Raw genomic sequence first — 12,901 nt, forward strand, 5'->3', positions numbered from 1 at the left:
CTTCAGCTGGGGAGAGCGAAGCCTAAGAGACAGCTCCTGCTGCTGCCACCATAAGGGAGACACATGTAAACATATTTCTACATTACAGAGGAGACACACACACTCACACACACACACACACACACACACACACACACACACACACACACACACACACACACACACACACCAGTGTATTGAGGCTCCCGTCTAGTAACACTGTCCATGTCCCTCCTCCCCAGTCACCTGTATCTCTAAAAGGATGTAAGGGTAAAGATGACCAGGAGCAGAGTTCAGTCATGCCTGCAGGACACAATTATTTTTTCTATTTCCACTCAGAGGTTGGGGGTACAGCCCTGCTCTCACTTCTCCTGTAGGGAAACCCTGTTCATAATCCCGCATGTCCACAGGATCCAGCTTGTGTGCTCACGGCTCCGTGGCTGCTTCCCAGCACGCTGGAGGCATTTAGTTTTCCAGCAGATGAAAACACTCATTTAGATCAATTGTGGCTGTACTTGAATTTAATGACCCTCTGTGCCTCTTTACTTCACTCGCCCACCAGTATAGCCCATCTCAGATTTATCTTCACTATATTTAGAATAAAGGGATGAATTTTTTGTTTTTTAGCACACATGAGCACCTATAATCTTATTTTAGATAAGAAATAAAGGAATCATAAATACCGTGTAAATAAGGACAACTTTAACAGCATTAACCATGAAAGCTTAAATACTGATGGGGGAACTGCAGTGTGAAAGGTTTTACCCTCCAGCAGTTCCTGATTAGAGGAGCATTCTTCAGATTTGAAGGAAATATGCAGCAGCTTTAAAGCTTGCAGTCAGTGTTTTGTATGGTTGGCTAACGTTTTAACGTTTGGAGCCCTTTTTAGTTCCCACACACTTTGACTGTCTACGTTATAACACCTTGTACTGAGCATAGAACACGAAGCAGTTCTTGCAGGTATTCATCCATCCTCAGCAGCGATGGAGCCGTGACACCACGCTGCCTCTCGCTCTGGACATCGCAGGCTAATCTTCCTCAGGCAGCTGGATTTGCAGAAAGCCTCTGTAACTATGGTGACCTGTATTGTTGAGAAAGGCCCACACTGACAGCTCTCCCTCCTTCTGTGTATATAAACCCTCTGCCACTCCTCCCCGTTTAAATTCACTCATGTTTTCTGTGCACTTTTCTCCTGACTGCTTCTGTTCTTTTTGCTTGTATTGCCTACCAGTCTGATTTGGGGGTGTCCCATGAGATGGATCACTAAATTAGCCTGCTGACTTAATAATGCTATTAAAACACAATGTAGGTGTGCGGTTCGTGTGGTAGTGAACAAAGAAAACCGTAATCTCTTAGCTCTGTATGTGTACTAGCAGTCAGATAGTCTCTTTGGCCTTTGACCTGTATAGGAAGGCTGTTTGGCTAACTCTGATCCTGCATCGTGACATGTCCCCACTTCATAATACTGTGTCCAGTGTGCCTGATGTTCTCATCTCCTGCAGCAGTGGGCAACGTTTGGCTGCTCTAAGCATTCAATAAGTCATCCAGGAAGGAGAGAACATCGGCCACATTTACATGTCGGAGCACAACCTTCTTTTACCCTCTCCCTCATTAAGTTATTTTGTGGGAGGAGCCTGATCCAACCCACTTTTTTTTTTTTATTGGACTAAAAAAATTTTTTGTTACTGTTGACATTTTCATGTCTGTTAATAAAAACAAAAAGACTATTATTCAGACGTGTGTGGTCGTGTGGTTAATCAGTGAGTCAGACATGGGAAATACTGTTTAATAAAAAATAACAGCCACGATAAAGGAAGAGAAATGTACAACTCTCAGAAAAGGGAAAAGCTAGAATATTAATACTGACAGTGAACACCCATTTAATACATTTCCATTCAAACTAAAACAGCACCTTATTTATAAAAGTCCTCAGATTAACCTGAAAGTTGATCTTTAAGGAGACCTGCTCTGCTTTCCTCATTTCCTGACGCACTGTTCTGATCATCGAGCTCATTAAACAAAGCAAACATTAACATAATGAGTTCAGGGTATGTACACGTTGGCCATTTCTACTGTTTGCTCTAATAAAGCCCCCTCAGGCTGCAAGCGCAGAAGCCCCACCCACCTGTAAACGCTTAACGAAGGGCAGCCAATCGTAATAAAGTTGGCTTAAAGGAAGCTAAAAGTGGCTTCAGACGGGATGAACTGAAGATCAGCGCTAATAAGAACGGTTCACTGGGAATAGTGCAATGTGACTGTTGTAACCGTTCCGAGATCAAATCTGAAAATGAGAAGAACAGGTCCGCTTAAAAGTCATTCCTGATTCATAAGGTCACTCCATATTTTTGTCCCATTTGTGTCCTATTATAAAGTAACTTCCCTTTATAAAATCCCAGAACAAACAATAGTTTAATCAGGAATTGGCATGGAAGCTCTCCCTCATCCTGAAATCTCAAATCTCCCTTCGAAAAATTAGTTTCCAGGGTCTTTTTTTTAAAAACATTTTGATACTATTCACACAACATGGCACCTGTTAGAAATTCATGTTTGTGGCATTTAACTCACATTTCTTGTATTTGTGCATCACAGACTGCAAACGACATCGATCGCTTCTATTTCAAAGCGCAGCTTTAGAAATGTTTTATATAAATGAGACAAATACACTTATCTAATATACTTATACACACACATGCACAACAGCAGAAAAAGAGCCCTCCATCCATTTAGGATGTGTGTAACACTGAATGTCTGGAAAGCAGCAGGAATATTAGCAGTACCTTTAAAATGAAGGAGGAAAAATAATACTTTTAAACACGATGAGCTGTATGATCGACTTCCAGAGTAATAGCTGAAAAAGCTGTAACATCTCAGAGAAATAGGCTTTTCTATACAAATATACTGTTTCAGGCACCTCGCTTTCATCATGTACTGGGGAGGTATATAGGTTAACTACATATCCGTACGGTGGCTCAAGTAGTTCAGTGACTTTTCTCTTTTTGTGTGGTTATCTGGTGAAACTACAAAACAATTGTGAAACATCATATGTGACAATAGAAACAAAACTTCAGTGGAGAGCTAAATATCAGATAAATGTATTCCAAAACATGTAAACTGTGTGATGATCTCATCATCAGAACTTTGATGTAATGAGCTGTGGGTGTAGCTCTGACTCAGACCATGTGCTCACCGACTGTATGAGTCGTCCTCTCTGACACTTGGAGTGACCAAACTTTACAAAGCGGAGCGTTTTCATCAGTATGATCCAAAATACGTCACTGAACTGGTGTTTATAGAGGTCCAAGCAGGGGGCTGTTTCCTCATAGACTTGTATAGGACCTGCAACCTTTGGTATCACCCCCTGGTGGCCATTAGAAAGAGTGCGGGTTTAAGGCACTTGTGTGTCTGCTTCACTTTTCAGACAAAGAAGCCACGCCCACCATTTATACCTGGTATGTTTTCAGCACAGAGCCTTCATCACAGCGTAAGAGCTACACACTGAAGTGGTGCTCCAGTTGCCCTGTGTCACGCACACCAACATCCCTCACTCTCCTCACGTCACACACCTGACAGACACTTCCAGTTCACCTTTAAACTCCAAATGCTCCCATCTCCTCCTTTCACACGTCAGAGCTGCTGCCCTGCATCGCCACGTTTTAGCGCAACACCTCCACCACCCCGGCATCTTCCTCGAGGCTCCAGGAGTCTTCCTCGTCGATTTTTATGAGCAGCACATTAGCAAAGAGAGAAAAGAACTCCGAGTCCAGACGCTGAACTTCTGCTGCTTTTCTGACTGAAAGTCAGTTATACACACACGCCAGCAGAAAGCGCACACAGCTGGGGCTTTAAACCAGTTATGAAAGAACAAGTCAAATTTTTACTGATCGAGCTCCATCGTGTACGATATTAAACCTAATAGAGCCACTGACACCACACAGTGATCACACAGGACGATGGCAGCCGCACCGAGCAGCTACATCCACTCACTTCAAGCTGAGGTCACCGGTCATATGTCAAAGTCTGGAATGTGCTACTTTCTTTTTCCTTTCACAGTTTCTGGAATACATTTATTACTGACAACTGATTACTTGACTGAAGGATGTTGTCTCACTGATATATAAATCTAAAGCTGACATTCATGAACTTTCTCAGGAAACATGGATTTTAGAGGGCTGAAGTAAGAACAAGTAGGCCCTTTTAACCCAAACTGCCTGTGACTTTTTCCTATTATGTTTAGTTATAGTTCCACATCACTTTTTATACTCTTTCTAAATTACTTTAAACTAAACTAGATTTCTTCCTGCTTCAGTATGTTTCTGAGCTGTGAAGGAGCATAACTCCAGACTGTAAGCAGAAAGCAGAGCCCCGCTCCTTCAAGTTCTCACAATAACATTAACATATTTCCTGTGCTTTATAATACTGGGAGCACCTGTTATTAGGCGTGCATCACTCTGCACATCTAAGTCCAACCGTTTTCTCGTTATGGCTTCGTTAACAACATTTTCAAAGTGCAGAGCTCCTCTACATTAAAGTCTCTGTCAGATGGTGAATAGTCTGAACCTTCCACAGTTCATATCTCTTTGCTTGGGTACTTCCACCTGCTTACATACAGGTGACCTCAGCTTTCCCCTCGTCCTGCTCAAAGCCACCTTCCTCCATGTGGGATAGGGAGCTGGGGTACCCTCCTCCGAACACTGGGAATCCCCCGATGCCTCCCGCAGGCAGAGCAAGGGTGTCTGGAGGGTCGGGGCTGCTGGCTGCCCGACTCACAGAGTGACTGGACACAGACTGGAGACAGAGAGGGACACAAGTCAGAACCCATAACAGACCATGAAATGACACAGATGGACTACGATTTAAAATAAAAATCTAAAGACAGATTTTCTCTGCAGACTGGCGACTGGAATAAATAAAGCAGCTTCATGAAAACTACACCTGGAATAGTTTCCAGGTAACTGCTGTTTTGTTTTTCTGCCCTCCTACGAGTTTGCAGCCGTCACCTGCAGTGAACTCCGAGTAGTACCAACTTTCTCCACCAGGGGGGACTTTAGCCACACAGAGGATATTCCTGCTTATCCAACAGAGCCATTTTTCATTCATCTTCATCGGGATGATGCTGGTAATACAGGTCAGCTCTTTACTTCCACTAAACACTGCTGCTGTTCTCCAGTCACAACATTAAATAAAAGCAATGTATACTTTCTAAAGAAAACTAGCATGTTTAGAAGTGCTTTCTTGAAAATCCCAAAGAAAGAAAACTCTTCAGCTTAATGTGAGGAAGCTACGCTGAGAGGAGGAATTATGAAATGTTGGCATGGGTAAGGAAATTAAAGGGAAATTTGCATCCCTGCTGGCGTCTGAATTTACAACCTCCTCACACACACTGTAAACCAAACTACTTTGGGAAAGCAGGAGCACAACACTGACATCGCTGAGTGCAGTGATGTCTATTCTAGCTCTGTTTCGGGTCTCCACCTGCACCTGAGAGACTTATTCTGCTCTGAAGTTGCTTAACATCCCAACGTGTTCACCAGCTCGCCTCTTTCACTGCTGCACAAGGCTTTTGTAGGTCTATCCAACAGAGAACGCTGATGCCAGATGCAGATTAAAGACCATTTAAACATTTGCTTAACGTTCAGCTGCCTCATCATGTTTCTTGGCCACAGCGAATGTGGAAAAGGTCTCACCTGGTTCCTCGGCTGTCCGGCTGTCTCACCTCTGACCGGCCTCTGGAGGAATACAACATGCTTTGTGGCCAGATTCCCGTCACTGCACACATCAACGGGAGCATGGTCAGAAATGCAACTGAAAAACATGTTTCAGGAGAGAAAACATCTTCAAAGCATCTTCTTCTACCTGTCGTGCCGGATGATGGGTGTGGGCAGCACGCACGTGAGCAGCCAGCCAAACTCAGCCAGAGTGTGGAGGAGTGGCCCGTAATCTGTTTTCACATTGGAGTCCTGCAGGAGAGCAACGTGTCCAGATATAACAGAAGGGCTCAGAAAAAGCAACCTCTCTGGCTAAGAGCCAGCCGTGAGTCTCAGTAAACACCACTTCTGGCTTGATTCCATGTTAACATTTGATTATTTTAGAGCCGGTCATTAAGGGGAGCCTTTGAGAGCCGGTTGCTCCAAAGCACACCTGCTTTAGGGGGCCAGGATCTGGTCTCTCAGGAGTTCCTTGGAAATGCGATTTAGTTATGATGATTGGTCTATACTGAGGAATGAAAAGCTGGCAATGATATTGTTTAGAAATGCTGTGGGGGTTTTCTCTTTCCATGGAGACACTGATAAAGTGGACAGCTGAGCCCAGAGAGCTGTGAAAGAACGACTGGATTGTGCTTAGTAAACAAAGAGTGTTTGGGAGTATTTTAGAGCCAACAAACATGGAAGAAGCTGCGCAATTCTTTGCCTCTAGTCACATCCTAAGTGTATAACACTTCACACTGGACCTCAGCTCTGCTCTAAGGTGTCATGTCAGGGTCCTCAACCAATAAGCACAGCAAAGGTCTCAAACTTGTGGCTCCTGAAACTATTTTATTTAACCAGTTACTAACCTATGGAATAAAAATGAAATCAGTGGAAGAAACTACAGAATTTAACAAAAGTTGATTTCAGTTTCCAGACCGGATTTGCTGTGATGCTTTTTCTTCACTTTCATGCCTAAATATGTTTTGTGGCTCTGTGCTTTGCTCGTAACCGATCCCTGGTGTAACTACACGGTGAGTTGTGCATTAATGGCATTATAAGTTTACCAAACGAATATTTGTAAAGCCAGACAGCAAAAGTAACAACGTGGAATTATCGAGTCAGCCAATCCATCACTACAATGATTTCTATTGATTAGATAAATACTGTCATATGGTGTATAATGTGAGGAGGTATGAAGGTATAAAAAAAAATAAGATGCCTCACCAGCCGACCAGCTTCAAACTCTTCAAACCGTCTATTTGACTTTCTAATTCTGTCCCAGGTGCTCACAATGTTAACCACACGTACACATACGGGTCATTTTTTATCTCAAACTGTGTTAAAAGCTACTAATGTTCAAAAAGAACTTTTTTTTGTCTTGTTTAAGCCTCACAGTTTAACCTAAGCTTGCTCTTAAAGAGTGGATAAAACATCTCTGTTCCACAAACATCTCTCCAAAAATCTCACTGACCTCGATGACGGTCCACTGCTCGACAACAATTGTGTCATTGGCAGGAGGAGACGTGCTTCTCTCCTCGTACACGAACAATCCCTCCAGCGATCGAGGCACCGGCTCGCCTGAAACACACAAACAGTGGCAGTGACACAAACGTCTGTTTGGAAGACACACGGTCACGTTTTTGTGGTGAAAACAGAAAAATTCATCTTCATATTTTTGCGTGGCATGGTTCTTATTGATAAAGTCACAGTTGTGGAACTCAAACTGCTCAGAGGGCACTGGATGACATTACGCAAGTCAGCTTTGTGAATCAAGTGGTCTAACTGTGCAGTTTCACAGCTAAAAAGAGCAAACAACTAAATGCTGCTATGAAAACGTACAGAACAACAATCAAACATTTACCAGATTCTTGACCTTGTCTGGCAGCACATACATGATTCACACCGCTGCAGCTAGCCAAGTTTCAGCTGCTGGGGAAATGAGAGCGTCGCTGGGTTGATAATGACCCAGTTATTAGAAATAGGTTGAGAGTTCCCACGTGTTCATGTGTGAGAGGACAGCAGCGCGGAGGGTTCGTGTTGTAGTCCGTCTGTACAAACCTCTCCATCACCCTGTACCATCAGCGAGCTGCCTAATGCTCCCCAATTCATTAGGAAGAAGGATAACAAACCCAAGTTATCTGATTCTATGCACGCAGTAAAACGACTTAAAATAAATTCATAAAAGACTAGAAAGTATGACTCGAGTTTGCACAAAATAAACTGTGGCCAAAATGAAACACATGAAAAACATATGCGATCCATTTCTATCTCATAAAAAACCAAAAACCAAAGACTGACATAAACACAAAAAAGTCACTTCCTGTTTTGGCTCCTTTCTCCCACTGCATCTATATTTGGAGCAGTCTTCCCGACTTTGGCGACCTCGCTTCCTGTTCATCTGCAGAGCACAGCTCTGCAGCTTCACTTGGACTTATTCAAGGTTATTGGGAGGCTCGTTGTTCCAGCGTTTTGGACAACAGGGGGTAGAGCAGGTCATCTACTGATCGGAGGGTTGGTGGTTCGATCCTGTGCTCTTCCTAGTCTGCATAACCCCAAGTTGCTCTCCGATGCATCCATCGGAGTATGAATGTGTGTGAATGTGGTTAGTAAGCACTTAAAAGCATAGAAGAATGGATGCCTGTGGCATGTTGTACAGAGAGCTTTGAGTACTCTGGGAGAGCAGAAAAGCTCTATACAAGAATCAGTCCACTTACAACGTGACACAGGTGGCTTCAGATCAGTGTGACACATTTCAAACTTGTTTTAGTCTTTTTAACATTTTTTTGACAACTCTGGTTTCATTTGTGGATTTCAAGCTGACGTCAGACTAGTTAAACATTTGGAACAGGTTCTGACTTTGGGCCCATTTTACAGTGTTGTTGGGCTGGACTTTAGAATCACAATCGTGTTTATTGGCCATGCAAACGCGCAGACACATACAAGTTACGTTAGATGGTGACTCTCAATAAGTACACAACACACACGTGTGTATTGTGTATACATACACAAAGCTGTGTAAAGTTTAAGATTGGGTCTGAACTTGGTTTTGGACCATCTTATAACTTGTATTGGGCTGTGATGTTAAACAAATTGCTACACTTGTTTTGGACAAGGATGTGGAATGTTTTTATACCTAATCTTTGACTTGGTTTAGACTTGGATTGGCTTCTGGCTGTGGCTCTGGTTTGGGGCATAGTAGAATGGTTTGAAACTTGGTTTTGAACCTGACTTTTGGCTTGTTTCAAACTTGGCTTTGGTCTGGATGAGATTTTGCAATGACTTTGAAAGTTGGTGTTGGTTCTGAATCTGAATGGGTTTTAGACCATTTTCAAACTGTTTGAACAATACCTGTTGTCACCGGACAGCTGAGGTTTCTTCAGTCTTTTAGTTTTGGAATCATGACTAATGTTTTTAAGTGCTCAAGCCTGCAGAGGACAAACATACATGCACCGCTCCGTGCTTGTTTAACATCCACCATCAGACCAACCTTTGGGTGTGTCCCAGTAAACAAAGGAGTCTACCAGAGACCAGCCTTTGCGATAGTAGGCGGCAGTCAGCTCCAACCAATCAGCCTCCAGAGCACTGACCACGTGGCCTTTCCTGGAAACACGCATGGAGAGTGCCCCCTGGTGGTACTGACAGCCCAGAGAGTCCAGAGGAGCACAGCCAGGAGCCCATGAGTGGAAGAAGACCAGCAACCTCAAATCTGGAAGGAGAAGGAGCAAAAGTATGACTCATTTTACCATTTTTCTTAAAAAAATAACATAAAATACAAGGTTCAAGGGTGAAATCTTCTCGACCATTTGACAGTCTAACACATAACACCATTATTGTCACCATGGATGTGAACCTGAGGTCACACAACCAGTCAGAAAGTCCCCACATGAATATCTTGTCTTACCGGGACTGTAGGTGTTGTCATCCAGCTCTCTGTCTCCAGGCAGTGTTTCAGGAGGTGTACGTGGAGGCGAGCGACAGGCCCTCTTTGGACTGTGCACCCGGCCATTGGTGATCCCACTCACCTGCTGGAGGACGGAGCCAATGAATCGAACCCCTCCCCGTGCACTGCTGTTCACCTACAGCAAAGATAAATACAGATTAAGAAGTTTAGATGAGGTGAATGTATTTTCCAACATTGCTTTCAAACATTTTTCAGCCATTAAAAGTATTTATTTATTGCTTTTATCATACATTGACCACTCATTTATCTTGAATCCATTGAGGATGTCTTGATCGTAACATATATACTAAAAATCCCTTCTTTGATACTTTGATCTGACTAATGCACCGGTAAAGATGGCTGACCCTATCGATGAGTGCTCTGACAGTGTCAGCCGTCAGCGAGTCTCCAGGTAAAGGCCACTCCTCCACCCTCAGCACCGGCACGCTGTGATACATGGATGCTGTCTGCTTACTGAAATCACATAACAAAGATAAGTGTTAGACCCCAGGGAGACTTGTTCAGCAGAGTCCAGCTGTCACAGAGCTGCAGACACAAACAAATAAATCATTTACATGCGCAGCAGGCTGCTGCTACTGTAGTGATAAGAGTACGCACAGACCGTTGTAGCACCGTTTCAACATGAAGGTAAACGTTTCACTTTGTTCTCATCAGTATGAGGAGACAGCGACTCGATACGAGCATAACACCACAGTCTGCAGGAAAAAATCCCCTCACACAACTAACAGAAAAAAACAACACAACGCTCCACAAACCTATGTATTTTTCGGACCATAAGGCACATTAAGTGAAACAAAGCAGTCAGATAAGTCAAACTTTACTCAACTCATTCTTCTTGCTTCCTCCACTTCTGTACCATTGATTCATTAATGTTGAATTCTCTCCAGCTGCTCTATTCCCATGTTGTTGCAGTATATTAATGACTAACCTCGTATTGTGGATGGATTATCTCAGTTGTTCTCGAGTGGAAAAAAGTTAGCGTTCATCCTCCAGCTTCACTGTGCTAATGTTATGCTAACATAGCTTTGTCGCTACGATCACGTAGCACATCCTTATATACCAGCTAGCCCAACTTCAGTAACGGACTAAAACATTTTTGACAGATTTTTGAGCGTCGTGTACCACATAAAATCGGTTCGAGATCAGTAAGCACAACCAGAATTCATACATAAGGTGCACCGGATTATAAGGCACACTGTCAATTTTTGACAAAATTAAAGGATTTTAAGTGTGTCTTATAGTGCGGAAAACACGGCAATACAGTGGTCCCTCGCTATAACGTGGTTCACCTTTTGCGGCCTCACTGATTCGCAGATTTTTTTGGTGCAATTTTGCATGTTTTTTTTTGTTTTTTTTTGTTTTACAGCACATTGTGTTCTGTGTCCCGATCAGCTGTAGACCATTGTCAATTAACCTCGTGCTGTGTCTCCTGTACAGTACAGAATGCGTTCAGCTTGTCAAATTTACATAAATCTTAGATCGCTACAGTGTGACTCTGAAGTGCTGCACTTTTTAAGTTTTCTCAAACAAACACAACAATGTCGATGAAGCGTTTTGCACCGTCAAAGGCTCCTGCGGTAGCACCTAAAAGGCAGAAGAAGATGCTAACCATTGCACAAAAACTGGGACTTCTGGACATGCTAAAGGAAGGTAGAAGTTACCATTCTTCTTGCTTCCTCCACTTCCATACCATTGATTCATTAATGTTGAATTCTCTGGCAGCTGCTCTATTCCCATGTTGTGGACCTGAAAACAGGGTTTGATCTTTGGTTTCATTCTATAATACTGGACTTATTTTTCTACGAAGGTTTGAACTTTGAGAGTGTTTAAACAAGAGAGAAAAGTGTGAAAATGTTCGTGCCTCGTATTGGTTGATTTGTGCAACTTTACAGTCATGTTGCTAATAATCATGTTTAGTTCCTCTGTGGTTGATTTTAGTCTCCTGGTATTTAGTCTGTTCGTGGTTGTTTTGTGTTGCTGGTAATCATTTTTAGACTCTTCTGGTTAGTTTGGCTTCCTTGGTGGCTGTTTTATGTTTCTCGGTTTCATGTTTAGTTTCTTTGTAGTTTTTTTCCGAATGGTAGTCGTGTTTAGTCTTGGAGGTTTCATTTCTCTTTGTAGTCAAGTCATGTTTATTCTGTTTGCGGTTGTTTCAGCTGTGTATGGTGATTCTGGGTCCCTTTGCGACTGTTGTGTGGGTATTGTGGTTTTGACCTTCCTGGCAGTGGGTTTTATATCTCTTTGTGGTGGTTTTGTCGCCCCCTTGGGTCCCTCAGCAGAGCCCAGTAGGCTTGAGAGATCAGACATACTCCATCCTCATTGGCTGCTAAGAGATCCCTGTTGTCAGGTGAATTTTAGCCAACAGAAACTGAACAGTAGTCAAACCAAAACACCGTCTCCTCTCTCTGCTAGCACGCAAGTCAGACCTCCTATCAGCAATCTGCATTAAATATGCAGCTGACTTCATTTATCTTTCATATACCTACTAGACAACATCATGGCAAAAGCTTTCTTTGACCATGACTTACAAGAAAAAAAAATCAATAATAGGCCAGTTTTAAGATAAATTTGATGACGTTGGACTAGGACTGGCGTACCTGGGTCTAGGACGGGCCAGGATGGCGCGGTAGAGCAGGCTGAAGGGAAGCGAGCGAGTCCGACCCACAGACAGGATGATGGGGTGAAGTGCAGCCAGGAGGTAGCCTTGGGTGTAGTATGGCTGTAGGGCCTGAGGCAACTCAGACAGCGAGGACACATACTGGACTGTCGGACGGCTACCTGCACACACAGACATCATCTGCTCAGTTTTCAAACCTGCGCTCAGAGTTGAATGACACATCTGAAGACTTTGACACACAAACCATTTATTGATTATTCATAAATCAATCCAACTTTTATGATGTCTGAAAATGACATGTGACCACCATCAATCACCTTCCATGATCTACCATCAAATAAACACCTTTCCCCTTACGACTCTAAAGCCTTAAGGGGAAGAGATCCTTTCCAAACTAAGCCTGTCTTCTGTTTTCATTTTATCCATTTGTGAGCCATCAGAGGTGTGAAGTGAGCAGAGAGAGCTGGAGCGTTTGTGAATGGCGGAGTCTTGTGCCATTTTTCCTAAAGTCCTGGCTGGAAATCCATGCGGCTATCACCATACTTCCTGTGTCCACAAAGAGCAACTGTTCAGAGGGGTTTGGCTACACGCCGTTTGTGCGCACACACACACACACACACACACACACACACACACACACACACACACACACACACA

At 43.3% G+C, this 12,901-nt stretch overlaps 1 protein-coding gene across 1 annotated transcript in view; it reads right to left on the reverse strand.

Annotated features, from left to right (window-relative positions):
- Window positions 1-1,751: 1,751 nt before the first annotated feature.
- Window positions 1,752-12,901, reverse strand: part of rftn2 (raftlin family member 2) — a 29,946-nt gene continuing 18,796 nt past the window's right edge. The window contains exons 2-9 of the mRNA XM_005746290.1: window positions 12,225-12,405; window positions 9,972-10,080; window positions 9,568-9,742; window positions 9,154-9,372; window positions 7,138-7,244; window positions 5,833-5,936; window positions 5,664-5,745; window positions 1,752-4,764 (exon numbers count right to left, since the gene is read on the reverse strand). Of these exons, the coding sequence (XP_005746347.1) occupies window positions 4,579-4,764; window positions 5,664-5,745; window positions 5,833-5,936; window positions 7,138-7,244; window positions 9,154-9,372; window positions 9,568-9,742; window positions 9,972-10,080; window positions 12,225-12,405 (1,163 nt within the window). The 3' untranslated portion in view covers window positions 1,752-4,578. The remainder of the gene's footprint in view (window positions 4,765-5,663; window positions 5,746-5,832; window positions 5,937-7,137; window positions 7,245-9,153; window positions 9,373-9,567; window positions 9,743-9,971; window positions 10,081-12,224; window positions 12,406-12,901) is intronic.

Source organism: Pundamilia nyererei, unplaced genomic scaffold (assembly GCF_000239375.1).
Source record: "Pundamilia nyererei isolate P.nyererei 1_Seehausen unplaced genomic scaffold, PunNye1.0 scaffold00176, whole genome shotgun sequence".
NCBI classification, from domain to species: domain Eukaryota; kingdom Metazoa; phylum Chordata; class Actinopteri; order Cichliformes; family Cichlidae; genus Pundamilia; species Pundamilia nyererei.